We start from the raw sequence: 21,435 nt of genomic DNA, 5'->3' as shown, positions 1-21,435 counted from the left end.
GGTGGTAAGTTACTGCTTAGGCCTAGTTTGACATTAACATGCCCTTAGTAACGAGACACTAACTACTAAGTTTTATGTACAATTATTATGAGAATAATTCATTATAATAGTTATTTTTTATAGGACTTATCTGACTTGAATGGAATTGGATATAAGAAAAGTTCAGTAGCGGTCAGAATAGAAGATTCCCTAGATCTAGTCATTAGGTCATCGATTGAAGATGTAAGTGAATACAGTGCACAAATGCTTGATGTTCCAAGGACGATAGCAGAACGTAGGGTATGTATTTTTTTATGTTTACATATTCCAATAAATTTCTGCAGTGTACACTTTCATTATAAATCAGTAGTGGTAGGTTTGGGGCTGTGATTGGATCACAGCAGTCACGTGGCGTCACAATGCTTGCATCTATGCGTCACGCATGATGCTATGCCACGTGACTGCTGAGGCCCAATCATACTAATACTAACAGGTCTATGGAATTATTACGAGAATAATTAATTATAACAGTTCTTTTTTATAGTACCAATACTGCATCAGTGCACCAGTCCGACCACGACCTATTATGGTATGTACATATTTTTTGTCTTCACATTATTAACAACATTTCTTAACAATGTAACTTTTTATCTAGGCTATATAACCTATTTTTTTCTGGAGATTGCAGTCCAGCTGTTTCATTTACTATTTCGGTTCTTTAAAGGCTGCTTTCACACGTCTATGATGCCACGTGACTGCTGAGGCCCAATCATACTAATACTAACAGGTCTATGGAATTATTATGATAATAATTAATTATAACAGTTCTTTTTTGGTTCTTTAAGGCTGCTTTCACATGGAGTTATGCTCCGCTCATTCAGACACTTAAACACGTGTCAAAGTGACCGCTGTAAAACAGAATCTCATAGACTTCAATGTGTGCCAGTCTTACACGCGCTACACATTGAAATCAATAGGTTTGAAAGCCTCCCATTGATTTCAATGTGTAGCGCGCGTAAGACCGGCACACATTGAAGTCTATGGGATTGTGTTTTACAGTGGTCACTTTGACACGTGTTTACGTGTCTGAATGAGTGGAGTGGAGCGGAGCTCCGTGTGAAAACAGCCTTCCTCTGAATGTACTCCTGCTCTGCTAAGTCTATAACTACACTGAAGCCCAAAACTGTGCAACATGGGGGAAATTATACCGTTTGTGTGAGCAGCCGTAAAAGATCCAGTCCCACATGGGACATTATTTGGAGATGTAAGACTGCAATACAGTTCTCACATTTAAGCTGAGGCCCCACGTTGGAGAAACTCAGCTTCTTGTTGCAGATTTTGTTGCGGCTTTTATGAACCAAAGTCAAGAGTGACTACTAAGGAGTAGCAACTATATAGTAAAGTACTTATACTTCTTCCTTCTTACTTAATCCACCACTGGCTTTGGCTCAAAAAACTGCAGCAAAATCTGCAATAAAAAAGCTGCTTTTCTGCAACGTGAGGCCTCAGCCTTACTCAGATTTTTGTAAGTTTTAGTTCTTTTAAAAAATAAAAGTTCTATAGCATTAATAATGTAGATTTTTTAAAAATCCAAATTATATAATCGTTGGTGCTGACTATGAAATCTTGACAGGCCAAGGCAAACCCATACAGATGTCTGTGCATGTGACGTATACAGGCAGTAAGGCGCCATCATGGCAGTCCTTGATAATACATCATGCTTAACTAAAAAAGATTTGTAACCAATTTCTTTTTTTCTTCGGAGACTAAAATGTTTTTAAATGTAATACAAAAGCATACCAGGGAACCAAAAAAGACAAATATCAAGGTAAAAGCAAATAATAATAAACATACTTACTGGCTTATTTCATTAAAGGACACAGCACCATGGGTATATACCTGGCCACCAGGAGGCTGACACTAAGAATAACAAAAAATGTTGGCTATGCCTCTGGACTATACCTTCTCCAAAGACACTATGCTAACCGGTTTTAGCAGACACTACCTGACTTAGTCCTTTCTGTCTTGCATTGTTTTTATGTTTCTTTAAGTTACAGGGGGTCTTCAGTATGTTACATTATTCATACCCCCCACTGGGTACAGTCCACTGCAAAGAGCATCTAACCAGTCGCCCAGTCCACACTCAATGAATCAGCAGCTGGATTACCAGTGACCCCACTATCATGTGCAAAGTCCACTGAAGCCGAGACCCTGCAGCGCTTGAAGACGGTGGATAAAGTTAAGACTTTCCTGCAAGGAGTTTCACACTGTGCCCCTCCCTACCGTCCTCCCATGGAACCATAGAATCCTAATCTCGTTCATGAGATGCTTCTGGCTCTCCCTTTCGAACATTTGCTTTTGTCCTGGAAGGTTGCCTTCCTGGTGACCATTACTTCCATCCACAGGGTTTCCGTACTGGCTGCTCTTTCCCAGAAGTCTCCTTTTTTTGTTCTCCACAAGGAACTGTTTGTCCTTTGTCCACCACCATCTTGTCTGCCTAAGGTAGTTGCTTCCTTCCATATCAAAGCGGACATTGTCTTACTGCCTTTCTGCCCAGACCCCAAGCACCCTTCACTGCCTGGATGTGGTCCAGGCAAACTCGGACCATTTGTCTATCTATCTCCCCTTTTGTTGTTCGGACTCCTTGTTTCTTGTCCCTGAGGGCCCTCACAAGGGCCTGGCTGCTTCCCAAGCTTCCATTTCCAGATGGAGTTGGTCTGCTGTTAGGGAGGTCTATCGGTTCAAGGATAGGGTTGGCATCAGGCTTCTGCCACCCAGATCTGGAAGGCTGTGATGTGGGCCTCTGTCCACACAGGGTCTTAATGTTCTTCAAGCAGCTGGGCATTAGGTCGCTCTGCATGGCTGTGTAATTGTAACACTCAGGAGGGCCAGGGCTGGTATCATGGGTAATATATCTGATGTGGCCGGCTTTCAGGGGGTCCCTGGGTCCCAAATGTACACAAAATCTTCTTTTTGATGTCCCCGACTACCCACCCCCACTCTGATATCTGACAATGACAACAGACAACCAGGTTTCGGGGGTAGCCGTTGTTCATTTACTAGCAGGACAAGGTAATACAAATGTACATATGGAGTAATTCTTCACATACAATACAGCAATCTTTGTAGGCAGTGTCCAATTGAGCAGGTGATAGAGTTTGGAGCAGGAATGCTTTGGATAGTTTAATTAGTAGTTGCTTGGGTAGTTAAACTTGTATATACTTGTAAAGATGGCCTGTATCCAGGGGGTTAGTCCTCAACAAACTGGGTACACGTATGTAGAAACGCAAATACAGTTCAGCAGCGGGAGACCCTCAATTTCTGCCAGACTAGCTATGGGCTTCTTAAATATAGATTTGTCCCAAAGACTTACTTGAGTAGAGAGATACGTGTGAGGTCCCAGATGTATGGATAAAACAGGTCCGTCAACTTTAGTGATTGTAGGCTTGGAGCTCCAGAGGAAAACACTCTCTGAGGAGAATCTTGAGTACAGAGGAAAAGCCATCTCTGTTGGAAGTGCTCTGAGGGTTGGCTGCCATTTTCAGCTCTCCATGTGCTGCTCTATAGCTGTCTTCACACAAAAGGACCCAGACCAAAGGTCCCCAACCCCCCTAGAGGGGGCTGTAACTCTTCCTCCTCCAGGCCAGTCAAGGGAGCTTGATTGGTCCTGAAGGTCACCTGATCATAATGGACACACCTTCACACTGGCAACTCGAATTACAATGGCAAAGTATAGGCAGGTGTAGTTCACAAAAACATCCACAATATGGCGCATTAACAGACCCCCTGTGTGCTGGCTCTGGTAGAATAGAAATATATAGAAGGGGGGAGGAAAACTCTTTACCCCAGATGGGCGTGGCTAGGCATGCACGCGAGCGGACGCTTGTGAACTGAGCTCCGCTTCAGGCTCCGACATTCACCGGTGCAACGCCTTTCATAATGGGCAAGACGCGGTCACAGAGGCACAGGGAGACTCCTCTCACCTCCGTGCTCACGGAGAGCTCCATCCCGGACTTCTTCGCCCCTCGCGGCGAGCGGCGCGGGATCCAGGACGCTGCGACCTGCAATGCTGGAGGGCCGCCATCTTCTTCCTCCTCTCCTCCTGCGCACCAGGCTCCGGAACATGGCGGCGGCCGCTCTCCTCTTGCACCGGACGCCCGCACACAGACTCCTGCAGGCACGGCTCCCTCTGCTGAGACGTTAGGACTCTCCCAGGTACAGCCGCTCCATGTGTCTTACTCTAAGGGGAAGGAGGCCCTGGACGTGGCCGTTTCCCCAACTGCTCCCCGGCTGGGGGCAGTCACAGTGATGGAGACTTTTGCACCCTCTCAGGGGGAGGCAGCTACTGGCACTCCTGGGTCTCTCCTGCATACCCCCCCTCAATTGCGACAGGTCACCCCTCCATATTCTGGCCCCTCTGATCCTGCTGACTGGGGTGCCAGCCCCCCACATAAGAAATCCTTCCTCCATACTCCACATCCTGCTCAGCGGAGCCCCCAGTCGCCCTCTGATGGCGCCTCCTCTGATGAAGATTTCTGGCCTACTGAGACCTGCAAGAGACCCTCCCGGCCTGCTCCTGTTCCCACAGCCCTACGGGCAGATGCCCCTTCTTTTGTCTCCCATCTCCCCCCCCCCTGATGAGGCTGCTCTTACTTTACAGAAACACCCGGAGTTGCAGGCTCTGCTGGCCCTAAGCAGGAGAGATATGGACAGTCTTGCTTCTGATCTAAAGCGTGCCTGGCGACATGATTTGCGTGCTGTGAAATCTGACATTTCGGATCTGCAACAAAGGGTGCAGGCCTTGGAGGACTTTCAATCTACAGCTTCTTCCTCTATTGATGCCCTGCAACAGGATTCTGATATTCATTCCTCTCAGGTGCGCAATTTGATCTCTCATATGGATGACATTGAGAATCGTAACCGCCGCAACAATATCCGTATACGCGGCCTCCCTGAGTCTGTTTCAACGGCCAACCTGGTTCCTACACTCACAGGATTGTTTAACTCTCTGCTTGGGCGCCCGCCTGGCTCTCATATTGAAATGGACCGTGCTCATCGGGCGCTACGCCCTCGCAGCTCTGATTACTCTAAACCTCGTGACGTGATATGCAGAATCCATTTTTATGCTGTCAAAGAGGAGATTATGCAGAAGGTCCGCAACAGCCGCACTGTGCCCTTTGAGGGCCATGATTTGTCTATTTTTCCGGATCTCTCTAGATATACCCTGCGTCAACGCTCTGCCATGAAGCCTCTTCTGTCCATCCTGCAGGACCGTAAGATCCCATACCGCTGGGGCTTCCCTTTCGCTCTCCAGGTTCGCCACCGGGACCGTATCCTTTCACTGGCTCATCCAGCTGACCTGCCGACCTTCCTCCGAGTTCTGAATCTCCCCCCTATGCAGTTACCGGACTGGTCTTCACTTTTGGCTGATCCTAATCACACTGGTCCGCCCTGCTTGCAGTGGGATGCGGCTGATCATCCTCCCGGGGATCCGCCCCGCTCCCAACGATCCCAACGCGGACGGCGGTCTTCTTCGGCCCGATTGCTGCCGCACTGATCATACTGCTTTGTGATTGCTGTCTTCCTCTTTACTGGCAGACTTATTGTCCATCTTTGTTCTCTGGTTATTTTGCAGTTATGTTGCACTTTGACTGTTATTGCCCATGTCTTAGTTTTCTCATGTCTTTAATACTGGTGTTGCACCGTTCTTACCGCTCTATAAGTTCTGTTGCAAATTTCGTGTGTCGGAGCCGGAGTATTCTTGCTCTGGATTGTTCTTTTACTCCTTCTCTCTCCTTTTCTGACTTTTGACTTTTCCTTGTCTATATTTTTCCCTTTCTTTTGCCTGCTTTCTTCTCTCTCCATTTGCCTTGCGTCTTGTCTTCCTCGTCCCCACATAGTTTGGTCCCTGCAGTGCGGGGCCCGTTGGAGACCTGTGCTCCGGCCCCTTAGTTCCCTTTGAGGGTGACTCCAGAACCCTCTTCCTTTTCTTGTTTGTCCTCCCCTGTTGTTTTGTCTGTTGCTACTCTTGTCCTTTTCTGGTTACTCCATTTTGTTGACCCGTTTTCTGTTCTCCCCTTCTTCTCCCCCCTGAGATGGCGGACATCTCTGTATCGTCTTTCAATGTCAAAGGACTTAATGTCCCAGAGAAACGCTCGCAAATTCTGTATGATGCACATAAGCGCAAAGTGCAGATTCTGTGCCTCCAGGAGACACACTTTCTGTCCGACCGTGCTCCTGCGATCAAGAATCGATACTTTCCGCTTTGGTTCCACAGTAGTAGCCAACAAGGTAAGGTCCGGGGTGTAGCGGTTTTCTTTCATAAGAATTTACCGATCAAGGTCCTTGATTCTTTGTCTGATGTAAACGCCAGGTTTCTATTTTTGATCTGCAAAATTTCTGGAGTACTGTATACTATTGCTAATATATATGCCCCTAATACTGATCAGGTTCCTTTCCTTTTATCTACCCTTGCGTCCCTCCAGGATTTCGCTAAAGGTCATTTGATTGTGTGTGGGGATTTCAACTTGGCCCTTAACCCCTTATTGGATACTTCCTCAGGCAGGTCCCAACTTTCTTATGGTGCCATTAATAAGGTTAGAAGGCTCCTAAACTCTATGCTCTTGTGTGACGTCTGGCGCATATTTCATCCTCTGGACAGGGACTATTCCTTCTTCTCGCATTCGCATAATTCGTACAGTAGGATTGATTACGTTTTTCTCTCTCATAGTCTCCTCTCGTTTGTTAACACCTCTACAATTGACTTGACCTTCCTCTCCGACCATGCTCCTGTTTCCTGCTCTTTTCGCCCCCCGTCCTCGTGTCCTCGTTCTAATACTTGGAGACTGAACGAATCTCTGCTTCTTGATACTCAATGCTTAGCTGATCTGAAACTCTCCACCTCTCATTTTATTCATGATCACGCGAATGATGCTACTTCCCCCCCTATCCAGTGGGAGGCCCTGAAGTGTGTACTTCGTGGGGTCTTGATAAGGCACGGGGCGCGTCTGAAGAGAGAGGCGGGTTTGAGACTCCGCTCACTCTTGTCTGATCTGGCGTCCTTAGAGGCCCAGCACAAACGATCCCTTCAGCAATCGACGTTGGCCGCCTTGACGGCCACGCGTCAGGAAATAAAATCTATGCTTGAGCGTGGGCAGCAGAGGTTACGTCAGCTGGGGCAGCGCTCTTTCTATGAATGGGGGAACAAGGCGGGGCGCCTTCTTGCGAGAGCTGTACGTGATCGCCGGTCCGCCTCCCACGTCTTGGCCATTAAGAAACCGTCGGGCTCCATCACGCATATTACTTCTGATATCGCTTCCGCCTTTTCGGACTATTACAGTTCCCTCTATCATCTTTCCCCTCCTGGATCCTCTCACTCCCCTTCGCCCTCTACTCTTACATTAACACAATATGTGGCGGAGACCGCCTTGCCGTCCTTGTCACGTGATGACGCGGCTTTGCTTGAAGCCCCGTTCTCGGAACAGGAATTAGAGGCGGGTATTTCATCTCTTCCGGGAGGTAAAAGCCCCGGCCCTGACGGCTACACGGCTCGGTTTTATAAAACTCTTAAGGCTGATCTGCTCCGGCCTCTTCTACGCGCTTTCAACTCAGTCTCTCCTGATACGCCCTTCCCCTCCTCCTTTCTCCAAGCCCACATTACCGTCCTACCTAAGGAGGGCAAAGATCATACCCTCTGTTCCAGCTATAGGCCTATCTCCCTTCTTAATACAGACGCTAAACTGTACGCCAAACTGATAGCCAACCGGCTCGGCCCACACATGGGGGATCTGGTTCACCCGGATCAGGTGGGTTTTATCCCCTGTAGGGAGGCCCGCGACAATACCCTGAAGGCCTTCTCCGCCATTCGTCATGCTCAGCGCTCACGTACGCCTATGTTGCTTCTTTCCCTGGACGCAGAGAAGGCCTTCGACAGGGTGGACTGGAGGTTCTTGGAAGCCACGCTTCTTCAACTAGGACTTGGCCCGTCTATGCTTACTCGTATTCGAGCTCTTTATAACTTCCCTGAGGCTCGGGTTCGAATCAATGGCTCCCTCTCCTCTCCCTTTGTTATCCACAATGGTACGCGTCAGGGCTGCCCCCTATCCCCTCTGCTATATGCCTTAGTCATGGAACACCTCTTGGTGGTGATCAGGAAGAACCCTGATATTACTGGCTTGCGAACGGGTGGCTTACACCTAAAAGTTTCCGCCTTTGCTGATGATGTCCTTCTCTTTGTCACACAGCCCCTTACGTCTCTCCCGTCTATTCTTAAGGAGATTGACATTTACAGCTCTTATAGTAACTATAAGATAAATCTCTCTAAAAGCTCCGCGCTTAATATTTCCTTGCCTGCGACGGTCCTTAGTTCTCTACGAGCCTCTTTCCCTTTCCAATGGTCCCACAAGTCGATTCGATACCTGGGTGTTCAGCTTCCTACTCTCCTGTCGGACACCTATTCATTGAACTTTCTTCCGTTACTGCGCACGCTGCGATCGGATCTCGGTCGCTGGGATGTGAAGGGTCTTTCCTGGTTGGGGCGCATCAACCTCTTGAAAATGAACGTTCTCCCCCGTCTATTGTACCTTTTCCAAACGGTCCCCTGTATTCTCCCAGCATCTTTTTTCTCAATGGTTAAACAGACTTTTTGTAAGTTTATTTGGTCTGCTAAACCCCCTCGCATTGCTCGGAATACTCTGTCTCGGCCCAAGAAGAGAGGAGGCCTGGCGGTGCCTGACTGCTCTAAGTATTACCTTGCGGCAGTCGCTACGCGTATTCTTGACTGGCACCATTCGTCCCGCTCTAAGCTCTGGGTTGCCTTAGAAGAGTCTTTGAGCCCTATACCGCTCACGGTGCTCCCTTGGCTCCACAGGAAATTTTGGACGGACTGTAAGCCCTATTTGCTCCCGTTCGTAGCGAGTCAGACTATGGGTGTGTGTCGAATCTATAGTGGTATGCGTTTGCTCTTTCAGAATGACGGCCCTCTGACTCCAGTCTCGGGCAACCCCGACTTTCCAGCGGCGTTTACTTCCTCCTTTCTGGGTCGCCTCCCTGTCCATCCTCTTCTCCGGTTCACGCATGTTTCCTCTGCCTCTACTCTCCTTCCCCGTTCGGAGTTGTTGGCTTTAGCCCCCAGGCCGGACTCAGTAACTGCCCATTGGCATTGTTCCCAACTATCCCATTTTTACTTGTCCTTGAAGCGGTCGCAGGATATCCACAGACTGCTTCTGCCTTTAGAACGCCTTTGCCTCTCTGCTTCTCGACCGGGACATACGGTTTCTCTTCTGTACAATTTTCTGTTAGAGGGTTCGGAGAGTGGCTTACCACCATTCGTGGGGGGTTGGGAGAGGGAGTTGGGGGTGGTGTTCCCGCCGGGTGTGTGGTCGCCAGCCTTTGAAATGTGTCATAAGTTCTCCATTTCCTGCAAGGCTCAGGAGACAAATTATAAAATCCTCTCTAGGTGGTACAGGGTCCCTACTCTGCTCCACGCCATCTTTCCGACCACCTCTGATAGGTGTTGGAGATGTCTCACCGATCGCGGCACGATGGCTCACATCTGGTGGGGATGTCCCCTTCTCCGCCCTTTCTGGGATAGTGTGAGAGGGGTTATTTTTCAGGTGACAGGTGTTGCTTTAGAAGATGATCCGGCCCCTCTGCTCCTTTCTCTTTTCTCTCGTAAATTCCGGAAACCTATTCGCAAGCTTTTGGGGTTTATGTTGGTAGCTGCACGCTCGGTCATCCCGAGACTGTGGAAGTCCCAGTCCCCTCCCACGCTCCTTTCCTGGCTTAAGGAGTTCCTACATATCCGTACAATGGAGGACATGCTGGCGATGCTTCGCCCTGATGACCGACTTCACCATCAGACCTGGCTACTGTGGAACATGTTCTATTACTCTGCTGACTTTTGTGCTCTTTTCCCTTCCTCGCCTGTATGATGCCTACCTATTTCTGGTACTCTTTCTTGTCAATTACCTTTCTGGTGCTCGCATAACCTCAGTTAGTACTTTAGTGTTGCAGATTGTTGTTTCTTCTGTTATGCTTTTACAACACATTATGGTTCTTGTTGCATTTTTCTTCTTTTTTCTCTAATTATCTGAAATGCATTGTTCATTGTAACTCTGCTACGTCAGAGTCCGCCTCCCCTTCCCCCTGTTTCCCTTTCCTGACCCCTTTTTTCCCCTGTTCTTTCCCATTGTTTCCTTGATCTTCCCCTGCCTTTCCTCTCCCCCTCTCCCCTTTTGTTAAACCCTTGAAAAAACCTTAATAAAAATTTAATGTTGAAAACTCTTTACCTTATATGCAAATGTCCATACCATCTCGGTCTGCAAGGACTATTAAAGGGAACAGGACAAGCAGCACCGGGACATTACATAATTCCCATCCTCTGGAACTGCTTTAGAACATCCCATAGTACTGTGTCCCCCAATGAAATAAGCAAGAAATATAGATTTTTATACTCACAGTAAAATCCTTATCTCGTATTCCTTGGGGGACACAGATCTCACCCTTGTTTTCTTATTGTTTCTACCCCGGGCTGTTTTGGTTTGTTGTCGGCTTCAGGACATGTTAGTGGAGGTTTGTTCTGTGTTCTTTATTTTTGTGTCTCTCTCCTACTTCTGCTGTACAAACTGGTTGCATAGTTTCTATGGAGATGGCCATACAATGAAATTATGGGCTCTGTTAATTTTATTGGTGAACCCATGAACTCGCCCTGCTACTCTGGACTATTTTGGCTACTAGTTGGGATTTCCAGTCTAGTGGGACCTTTAAAAAAAAAGAAAAAAAGGAATTTTACTATATTCAGAGTAAAGCTGTATATTTAGAGTAAAGCTGCATTTGGAAATAATGTTTCCTATTATTTTCTACTTATGACCTCCATAGTTTTCTGTTTTATTGGTTATGTATATACAACCTAGTACTAGAGTATCATGAAAGTAGATATTAGGTAATACGTCTTGATGGTGACTACTTAGGCCTAGTTTAGCATTACCATGTCCCTAGCGACCTTGTTATGTACTTGATGTTATAAAATAGTTACGGTATATATAATTATTATGAGAATAATTATAATAGGTTTTTTTTTCGGTAGCAGAATTTCGACTTGCCTAGGTTACCAGAAGCGCAATCCCATATAGCGCTGTTCGGTTCAGCATTTCTCCAAGCTCCAGTTCCTTATGGGTTATGGCTAGAGATGAGCGAGTAGTGTTCGATCGAGTAGGTGTTCGATCGAATACTACGGTATTCGAAATACTCGTACTCGATCGAACACTACTAGCTGTTCGAAGTTTAAGGTTCGATGCAGAACCAGCGTTGATTGGCAGAATGCTATACATTCTGCCAATCAACGCTGGTTCTTCTCTTACCTTTAGAAGTCTTCTCCGTGCAGCATCCCCGCGGCATCTTCCGGCTGGAATTCACTCTGCCTAGGCATCCCTCTTCCAGTGGAAGGCGATGAGTGTTTTAGCGGCCGTGCAAAAATAGAGAAATAGCTTGGATGTCTTTTTACCCAAATGACAAATGGCATTAAGTAGATAGGTAAGAGAGTCCAGTGGGACTACCTGTGAGGGTTTTAACTTCAGTCTAGAAGACAGGGAGCATTCACAGAAAACATGATACAATGTGCCCGTCGTGGCCTGGCAGCACCAGCATTTCGAGAGAATACTAGGGTTAAGGGTGTGGAGTACAGCAGGGGTGCATGAGTATTTTATATTGGGTTTCCCGAAATGTTAAACACGATGAGGACTGCCATTGGGCAGGTGAGAGCTGCCTGTTCAGAGCCTCAGCCCACCTAGCCATATACTTGTGAGCCAGGGAAGCTTACCCATCCAGAGAGAATAGAAGCCTGTAAGTATCATTGATTAGGCCCTTTGTAGAGGTACGAGCTCAGCATAGTCTCTTAAAGGCTGTAGGGACCGAGACCCATGTGGCTCCAAATTGAGCGGTTACAAAGTGAACTATTTGTTGGTAGTGGAACCACTCCCAGACGGGTAAGTGCAACAGGGAAGTGAAGTAGTTAAAGGGTCTGAGCTGACAGGTCAACTAAATCAGCAACATGGAACAGACCTAGTTTAAGCTACCTATTCGACCTATTTCGTGTAAGCTTGAGGTGCTGCCCAAAATAGTATACAACACAAACGGTTTCGCCGCAGAGACCACAAAACGCTCACAGGCAGACACTTTTCAAACCCATTCAAATGAATGAGTTTGAATAGTGACTGCTGGTTTTCGTCTCCTGTCCAGTTTCTCGGGCAGAAGACAGAAACCTGAAAGCGAAGACCGGGCGCAGGTGTGAACCCGGCCTAAACTTGGAGAACAATCCAGTGACCAACTAAGGTCCAAGAAATGTAGAATAACATGTGGGGCATTTCTACTGAATAGCCATAGCGAGAGTCGCTCTTTGGGATTAATGGGATTATTTCTGTATTTGTAGGAAAGAAGATTTGTGATTCATCCTTGGTCATCTTTTTCATCTCTTCAAAGTCAGGTAATTTATTTTTGGCTCGGCCATTATGCATCTTCCGTGGTTTCGCTGCGGAGACCACAAAACGCTCACAGGCAGACACTTTTCAAACCCATTCAAATGAAAGGGTTTGAATAGTGACTGCTGGTTTTCGTCTCCTGTCCAGTTTCTCGGGCAGAAGACAGAAACCTGAAAGCGGAGACCGGGCGCAGGTGTGAACCTGGCCTAAACTTGGAGAACAATCCAGTGACCAACTAAGGTCCAAGAAATGTAGAATAACATGTGGGTCATTTCTACTGAATAGCCATAGCGAGAGTCGCTCTTTGGGATTAATGGGATTATTTCTTTATTTGTAGAAAAGACGTTTTGTGCCTCCTCCTTGGTCATCTTTTTCATCTCTTCAAAGTCAGGTAATTTATTTTTGGCTCGGCCATTATGCATCTTCCAAAAATATTAAAGTAAAAGCTTATGGTAAAAAGTAATATTTTTTGTTCTAGGAGGGATACTGGCTGCTGAACCCAGAACTCGGTACATTATTAAAGATCAATGTCTGTTACTTGACTGAAGATTTTCTTGTTAAAAAAGGCATCAGATCTCTGGGTAGGTAACAGTTACTGCCGCTTATCTCTAAGTCATCTATGTACATGCTATTAAAAACACATAACAAAAAACAAACAGAGGGTCCGTTTCTTCCAAGATATATTAATGTCACTGACGTCTACAACATTGTGCTGCGCTTCTCCCTTTTATTGAAGTTTGTGTCCGATCTCAGACAACCATTTTAAATCCTTTTACGCTTCCTTGCCTCCATTATCTGCTCTCAGTTTAATGGTCTTTCTTTTGTAAACTGAAGACCTCACTTGACAGACTGGTTACGAGGGAGAGTCTTAGATTATTAGATATCTATAGCAACAGTCTGTGTCACATGAGTTTGGGTTTCATATCCAGATGGTATTGGCACTGTACTAACAGCAGAGAATGTCTGTCTGGTTGCAGTTACTTCATTACATTCTCCATCCTTACTTGTATTATTATCAGGTTTTCTAACAATAGTTATACAGATCATCATGGGCCCCCAAACTGAGTATTTCCCAATGGGATGGCACAGTGGTGCTCAGTTTATAACATGCAATTAAAAAAAGAGCAATCCACTACAATATAGTCCATTTGTTTCCCATGGTTTTGTCTAGAGCTCATGGTAGTCCTGACAATTATACCTGTATTTTCAGAAGGGGCATTCTGTCCGTCATTGATCGCGTTACAGTGGTTAAAAATACCCTCCTTCCAAAGCTTCTTTACTTCTTTGAGACACTCCCGATAATGGTCCCTTTGTCTGAATTGCGATCTCTTCCAGCTCATATGGAACTCCAAACGTCATCATATTCCCTGATCCGTAAAGTTGGTTAGTTAGGCTGAGGAGGGGGGGGGGGGGGGGGGGGCTAGAAGTACTACGTATTTTGCATTTTTACTGGGCGGCCCATTTGTGTTGTATACTATTTTGGGCAGCGCCTCAAGCTTACACGAAATAGGTCGAAATCGAAAAGCTCTGGTTGGCTCCAATTAACCCCAGTACATTCCTATGGTCCCACTCCTCTCCCTTTCCTGCCACCTCCCTCTTAGGTCCCATCTGGTTCACATGGGCTATTTGGATTACTTGCTCTAAACTTTTTCCCTTGGCCTCTCAACACTCCAGTCCTCTATGATGGCTTTCCTCTATAACCCGCTCCTCCCAGGAAGACTCTCTGTGTCCATGGTCCAACCTTGGAGTAAACTAGGTCTGTTCCATGTTGCTGATTTAGTTGACCTGTCAGCTCAGACCCATTACCTACTTCACTTCCATGTTGCATTTATCCATCTGGGAGTGGTTCCACTACCAACAAATAGTTCACTTTGTAACCGCTCAATTTGGAGCCACGTGGGTCTCGGTCCCTACAGCCTTTAAGAGACTATACTGAGCTCGTACCTCTACAAAGGGCCTAATCAATGATACTTACAGGCTTCTATTCTCTCTGGATGGGTAAGCTTCCCTGGCTCACAAGTATATGGCTAGGTGGGCTGAGGCTCTGAACAGGCAGCTCTCACCTGCCCAATGGCAGTCCTCATCGTGTTTAACATTTTGGAAAAGCCAATATAAAATACTCATGCAGCCCTGCTGTACTCCACACCCTTAACCCTAGTATTCTCTCGAAATGCTGCCAGGCCACGACGGGCACATTGTATCATGTTTTCTGTGAATGCTCCCTGTCTTCTAGACTGAAGTTAAAACCCTCACAGGTAGTCCCACTGGACTCTCTTACCTATCTACTTAATGCCATTTGTCATTTGGGTAAAAAGACATCCAAGCTATTTCTCTATTTTTGCACGGCCGCTAAAAACAACATAGCCTTCCACTGGAAGAGGGTGTTCCCTCCCATGGGTACTGAGTTAATTGCCTGCATGAAGGATGTCCGCAGTTTGGAATTCCTGACTGCCTCCCTTAATACGGTGGAGGCTTTTGATGCCATTTGGTCTCACTGGGACACCTACTGTATCCTGTGAGGTCTCTAAGGGTAAGTTCACACAGAGTTTTGTGGCAGCAGATCTTGACGTGGAATCCGCCTCAAAATCCACTGCCAAAACCGGCTCCCATTCACTTCAATGGGAGCCTCTCGCTTCTTTTTTCCGCTACCTAGTACCAGAAAAAAAAGTAGCGACATGACCATTCTTGCCGCGGATTCCGCAGTTCAGTCCACCATGGCACAACACTCCCGTCCCAACTAGGTCCATTCATTTGGGCCTAATCCGGAGTGGAATGCTGCGACTGGATGCTGTTGCACTGCGGATTCTGAGATGGCCTCCACGTCAAAATCCAGTCCAAAAATCCCCGTGTAAACTTACCCTAATACTTACCCTTCCTCTCTATTCTCTTTTTCTTCCGTTGTCTCCCCTAATGTCTTTGTCTTATTTGCTGAACCCTTTATTTTGCACTCATATTTGTGTATATCATCTGTTGTGCTAGTCAGCCACATGTTGGCGCCATTCTTCTTATATATATCTTATTACCTTGAAAAAAAAAAGACAGTTTAAATAGAAGGGGCATTCTAGAGATGTAAAATGTATTCCACGTCATACACATCACTTTTTATGTGAAGTTCAGTTTTGCACAATCATTAAACCTTATATGCCTGTTCCCTTGTGTCAAAAAGCTCTAAACTTTGTCTCAAGTTCTATTTGTGCAAAAACGTGCATCTAATTCAGGCTTGAATCCATTCACCACTTTTCCAAAAAGTGGGTGGCATGTAGAGGCACTTAGACATCCGAAAACTGCAGAATTTATACCTGAAATCCTAATGTGTCTTCTGGTGCAAAGTTAGCTCAAGATGCCCCACAATAATGCACTTTTAGTTTCCAAAAATTGGATGGCGCATAGAGAGGCTTAGACATCCGACAGCAGAAATTATACCTGAAATCCTAATACCTGACTTCTGGTGCATGAACAGCTCAAGATGCCCCATGATAATACAAGAGGTAGTTCAGTTTCCAAAGGTTATGCCAAGAAAGTCTGAAAAATGGGATAAGTACCTCGCTCAGTAATGGAGTCCCAAACCCATCCTGACTATATGTAGTGGCCGAGAGTTACTAAAATAGTTGATCAGGCTTTGCTACTGTTTACGTAACTCTCATAGAAGCGAATAAGGTAAACTGTATAGCACAGCACATTATACTGTATCCAGAGCACTTCAAGTAAAGAGACAGTGTAACTCGCTGTCTTATTCTTTTCCATAGCACACATTCACTTCTGTTAGTTACAGAATCTTATTCTGTACACCACTTGTCTTATAATTCAATCATTCTTTATTACTTTATATTTGGCTGTTGCTATTACAGGTACCAGAGGAATAGATACAATACATAAACTGATGGCTACACTCCTGGTACTGCAGATCATCCGGGCTCATAACATTCTCTGTGGAATCAAATGGAAAACTTTGATGAAGTTGGACCAGTCTATCCCAAAAAGGTACAAGTATAAAAAGTATTAATGTTAATAACTTTGGCTATGCAATTCTGGAGAGCTGGATGTCATTGCCTCTTTACTGAATATGAAGGAGGTGTATGAATAATAATATCATGTAGTCTCTAGTCCAGGAACGCTATAGGTAAACTCTTGCTATGTTCACATCTGTGTTCAGGGTTTCTACCTGTAGTTCTTTCACTTCTGATATCAAGAAGTGATAGAACTAGACTTCTACACTTAAAGGGATCCTATCAAAGAAACCCTTTTTTTTTTATGAGTAACACGTCAGAATAGGACATGCACTGGGTTGGTGGTACCAAGATACAACTGTTATCACAAAGGGTACCCCTTACTTGATGGCTAAAACCTAACTTTTATTAAATAATTTGCTAAAATTCATTCTTTATATTCCCACTACACAAACACATACACACCCAGGACCCTATATTCCACCTGGTCCCTATAAGTGAAAATAACTTAGGAGGGGGTTGGTTCCTGTCAGTTCAAGGGTTTAGAATCCAGTTGGTGGTTTCACTGGATTATTTTAACTGTCAAGAAACCCCTTTCCATGTGACCCCTTCCTAATTCCACACCATTTCAGACCAGACAACCGGCACCGTATGGCCAATAAAGGGTTAATTGCTAAGGGTTAACTGCAATGAGGGCAACACCCATAGTGTCTCTTGTGGTTCAGTAACACAAGTGGCCTGTATATATAGTCAGACTCACTACCAGTACTGCAGCCCACCACCAGGGCTGCAGGAATTGCGGTTTTCACCGCAGCTCTTTTTATTATTTTATGTACTACTCCACTCTGCTATTAAGTATCGCTCTCCTGATGAACCTTTTTAAGGCGAAATGCGTCTGAGAGAAATATGATGTATTGATAGACAACTGTAGCACTGTTAGACTGGCCAGGAATTAGCTGGGCTGCATGAATATGGGGTTTTTTGTTTAGTCCTGCATATAAGCAGGCCACTTGTGTTACTGACCCACAAGAGACACTATGGGTGTTGCCCTCATTGCAGTTAACCCTTAGCAATTAACCCTTTATTGGCCATACGGTGCTGGATGTCTGGTCTGAAATGGTGTGGTATTAGGAAGGGGTCACATGGAGAGGGGTTTCTTGACAGTTAAAATAATCCAGTGAAACCACCAACTGGATTCTAAACCCTTGAACTGACAGGAACCAACCCCCTCCTAAGTTATTTTCACTTATAGGGACCAGGTGGAATATAGGGTCCTGGGTGTGTATGTGTTTGTGTAGTTGGAATATAAAGAATGAATTTTAGCAAATTATTTAATAAAAGTTAGGTTTTAGCCATCAAGTAAGGGGTACCCTTTGTGATAACATGTCAGAATAGCCTAAAGAAAGGCTACTCTTCTCCTACCTTTCACTGTCTTCTCCGGGCCGTCGTTCCGTAGGAACCCCGGTTCTTGTCGGTATGCAAATGAGTTCTCTCACAGCACTGGGGGTGTCCTCAATGCTGCGAGAGAACTCTCTCCAGCGCCACCTCCATCTTTGTCAGCAGCGTCTTCTTCATCCTCTTCTTCCGGCGCAGGTTTCCAACTTCTAGGCCTCAGGCAGAGAAGACTGCGCATGCCCACAGGCCACGAGAAAATGGCCGCTTGCAAAATATTGTCCTACTATTGCTCCCATATCACAGATGTGATCAGATTCGCTTGAAATACTGCCAGAGATATTCCTGCATATAAGATTCATATATTTGCTTTCTACAAGCATTTTTACCGGCACATGTGCATTAAACATAGTAATCCCAAGGTGGTTTATACCTTGCTTCACTGCACATGCTCTACACAATGCACATGTGTAGGAGGCCTGAAACTGATTTAAGTGAGCGGACCCCTGGCCTCTTGTAACTTCATTTTTCCTGATTACACAATACAAGAGATATTAGTTATTTGTCCTGTATTTCTATCTAACTTGTATCTGTTTCTTTAATCAGTTTGGAGTATCCAAGCATTGAAAAAGCCATTGAATGGGCTGTAAAATCTGACCGACAGTACCCGGGCATCTGTATGCGTCTTGGTTTGGGAAAAGACTGGGATCAAGCAACACGCCAGTTATTGGGCCTGGATCCAATACCTACAACTTCTGATCTTTACTCAGTTTTCCAAAGTTTATTTCTGTCATAATCATATTGTCTTACAATTAGACAAAACTGTCCCTACAGCTCCCCCTATGGATGATATGAGTAACTCCCTTTTAGGTCATTGTCTGACCCAACCCTTTCACTCCTGGAAGAAATTCACACTTCTGACTTACATAAAAACTTCCCAAATTATAAATTATGAAACAAGTATATTATATATTATACTTACCATATCTATTTCATTTTTAAAAGTATACACCTGGCACAATGGCATTTTACACTAATGTGAACCTTCATGTATTTATACCTCACAGTGTAATAAAATGTTGACCTAGGCAAAGCTGGGGCCCAAAACACCTAAAAATAAATGTTCAAGATATACATAGTCCATGTCACATATGACAATATAATGTATTGTGTTTCCATCGCCCCATTCATTCAATAAATGGGATCCGCAGAAGCACGGCCACATAACCGGACAGGAATAGGACCTGTCCTGAGTTTTGCAGCCTGGACTGTCGGCGTTACGAGCGCTCCCATGGAAGTGAATGGGAAGTGTTCTGGAGCCGTCTGCTGCACTCGCGTGTACAGCTGTGAATGAGTATTTTTACAACCCCGGCGTAACTCCGTGTGCATGCAGCCTAAGATAAAAATGTCACAGCCCTCTAAACTGCACATACAAAATAAACCTAAAATGTGTCTGGTCCTGGACCACAAATTGGCCCAGTACTGAAGTGGTTAAAAAGCCTTTTCAAAGAGTTTAAGAGTAGAGATGAGCGCGTAGTATTTGATAGAATACCTCCCTTTTCATAATTATTAGTTTACTCGATCGAATACCACGTGGTAAACATTCGAATCCCGTCCCATCCCTGGTGCAGGTGGCGTTTTAATTACAACAAAAACTAGGCAGGGGAGGTATTCGAATATGAACTGCAGCGCTGCGCGTGTTTCCATCTACTGACAACTTCCAGCTGCTAAAACAGATGATCTGTTCGGGGTCCAGGTGTCAAATCCCAATAGGTCACATACTGATGACATATCTTGTCAGAAACCTATAAAACATAAAGTGCAATACAATATGACCATACTATGCAACAGCAACACCATGTAGAATACAGGTAACATTAAAACATGCAATAAAAAGGAGATACAAGGTCAGACAATGATCTAAAGACAATGTTACTACCATAACCGAATATAATACCGCAGTATAAAATAACCTCATTGCAGTTTTTGATTCCCCTATATATAGATAGGTAATATGTAAGGATATCTCATCCATTAAAGAGGACCTTTCACCTCCTGGGGCACATGCGGTTTTATATACCGCTAGAAAGCTGACAGTGCGCTGAATTGACTGTCCATAGACGAGTACTGGAAGGGAGGCGTTCCTCACCGCTCTCACAGTACAGCACTATAGGCACTGCTGTGAGGAATTGATTGTCAGGAACGCCCTTCTGACGGAGAAGAGCTACAGTACCGACACTGATAGCTCTTCACCCGGGGAACAGAACGGGAAAGCCGACTGTCGGCTTTCTAGTGGTATATAAAACCGCATGTGCCCCAGGAGGTGAAAGGTCTTCTTTAATTTCCTTCATTGTCTTTATGTAATACTTCTCTTTTCTAAAGCTGGCCATACACTTGAAATTTTTACCTGCAGATCATTGGCATATCCAGATTATTTTAGTAACATCTCCTGATAATCTTATGTGTATGACCACCACAGACATCGGATTTTTGGCAAACTTTACTAGATGTAGCTAGTTCTACTAATGGTCTGCTCATATTGCAATATTTGCATATCTGCAAATATTTTCTGATGTTTTATTGTGTGATGTGTGACCTATACTATATCACTTCTTCCTATTATTTCTCTGTCTCTAGAAGGATAAAAAAGAAACATTAATTCTATTTTTCTGACATTTTCTATTCCGCTGTGTAGTGTTGAGATTGAGTTGTTTGTTGGCTTTGCAAAGAGATCTATCACTGACATAGAGATGGCATGATTGTATACAATGTGCTGAATAAAAGCTCCTATGGGACTTGCTGAGTTTCTTCTTCTACATTATTTTCATTATTTTGTATTGCTGGAACAAATTAATAGATTTTTCAATGTCAATTGTTTATGACCAAGAGGGATTTGACCAAGAAGGAGAGTGATGGGGTGTTACACCAGATGACCTGGCCTCCACAGTCACCAGACCTGAACCCAATCGAGATGGTTTGGAGTGAGCTGGACCACAGAGAGAAGGCAAAAGGGCTAACAAGTGCTAAGCATCTCTGGGAACTCCTTCACGACTGTTGGAAGACCATTTCTGGTGACTACGTCATGGAGCTCATCAAGAGAATTCCAAGAGTGTGCAAAGCAGGAATCAAAGCAAAAGCTGGCTACTTTGAAGAACCTAGAATATAAGACAGATTTTCAGTTTCACACTTTTTTGTTTAGTATATAATTCCACATGTGGTAATTCATAGCTTTGATGCCTTCAGTGTGAATCTGCAATTTTCATAGTCATGAAAATACAGAAAACTCTTTGAATGAGAAGGTGTGTCCATACGTTTGCTCTGTACTGTGTATGTTTACAATTTTTTTTCTGATCTTTTAAGACTATACCAATGCCGCTGGAAGTGCAGCCCTGACTTCTGAAATCCTATTAATATTATAAAGGTGAAAGTTTGTGCGTTTGGATGTTTGTGGGTTTGTGTGTTTGGATGTTTGTTCCTCAATCATAGCCAAACGGCTGAATGGATTTTGGGGAAATTTCGCACACACACACATATTTGCCAGGAAAAGGTAGTAGGCTACTTTAAATGTGGCTGTAGCAGCTGGCATTCCGCCAGCGCTGGTCTATGCACGCACCTCCTATTGGTGCATGGCAGGCTGTGGG

At 45.0% G+C, this 21,435-nt stretch overlaps 1 protein-coding gene across 3 annotated transcripts in view; it reads left to right on the top strand.

Annotated features, from left to right (window-relative positions):
* LOC142195934 (protein mono-ADP-ribosyltransferase PARP4-like) overlaps positions 1–21,435 on the top strand; it is an 825,676-nt gene that overhangs the window by 76,618 nt on the left and 727,623 nt on the right. Inside the window, exons 37-43 of one of the 3 annotated variants that reach the window (XM_075266049.1) lie at positions 124–279; positions 524–568; positions 12,407–12,460; positions 12,793–12,846; positions 12,934–13,036; positions 16,304–16,436; positions 18,401–20,589. The exons of 1 other annotated variant lie outside the window; for it this stretch is intronic. In XM_075266049.1, coding sequence (XP_075122150.1) covers positions 124–279; positions 524–568; positions 12,407–12,460; positions 12,793–12,846; positions 12,934–13,036; positions 16,304–16,436; positions 18,401–18,590 — 735 coding nt within the window. In that variant the 3' untranslated portion in view covers positions 18,591–20,589. Of the gene's footprint in view, positions 1–123; positions 280–523; positions 569–12,406; positions 12,461–12,792; positions 12,847–12,933; positions 13,037–16,303; positions 16,437–18,400; positions 20,590–21,435 lie in introns of those variants that run through there. One more of the 3 variants, XM_075266050.1, reaches the window with a different exon arrangement.

This window comes from Leptodactylus fuscus, chromosome 2 (genome assembly GCF_031893055.1).
Source record: "Leptodactylus fuscus isolate aLepFus1 chromosome 2, aLepFus1.hap2, whole genome shotgun sequence".
In the NCBI taxonomy this organism is placed as follows: Eukaryota; Metazoa; Chordata; class Amphibia; order Anura; family Leptodactylidae; genus Leptodactylus; species Leptodactylus fuscus.
Note: the sequence above shows the minus strand (reverse complement) of the source record. Positions and strands in the feature narration are given on the sequence as shown.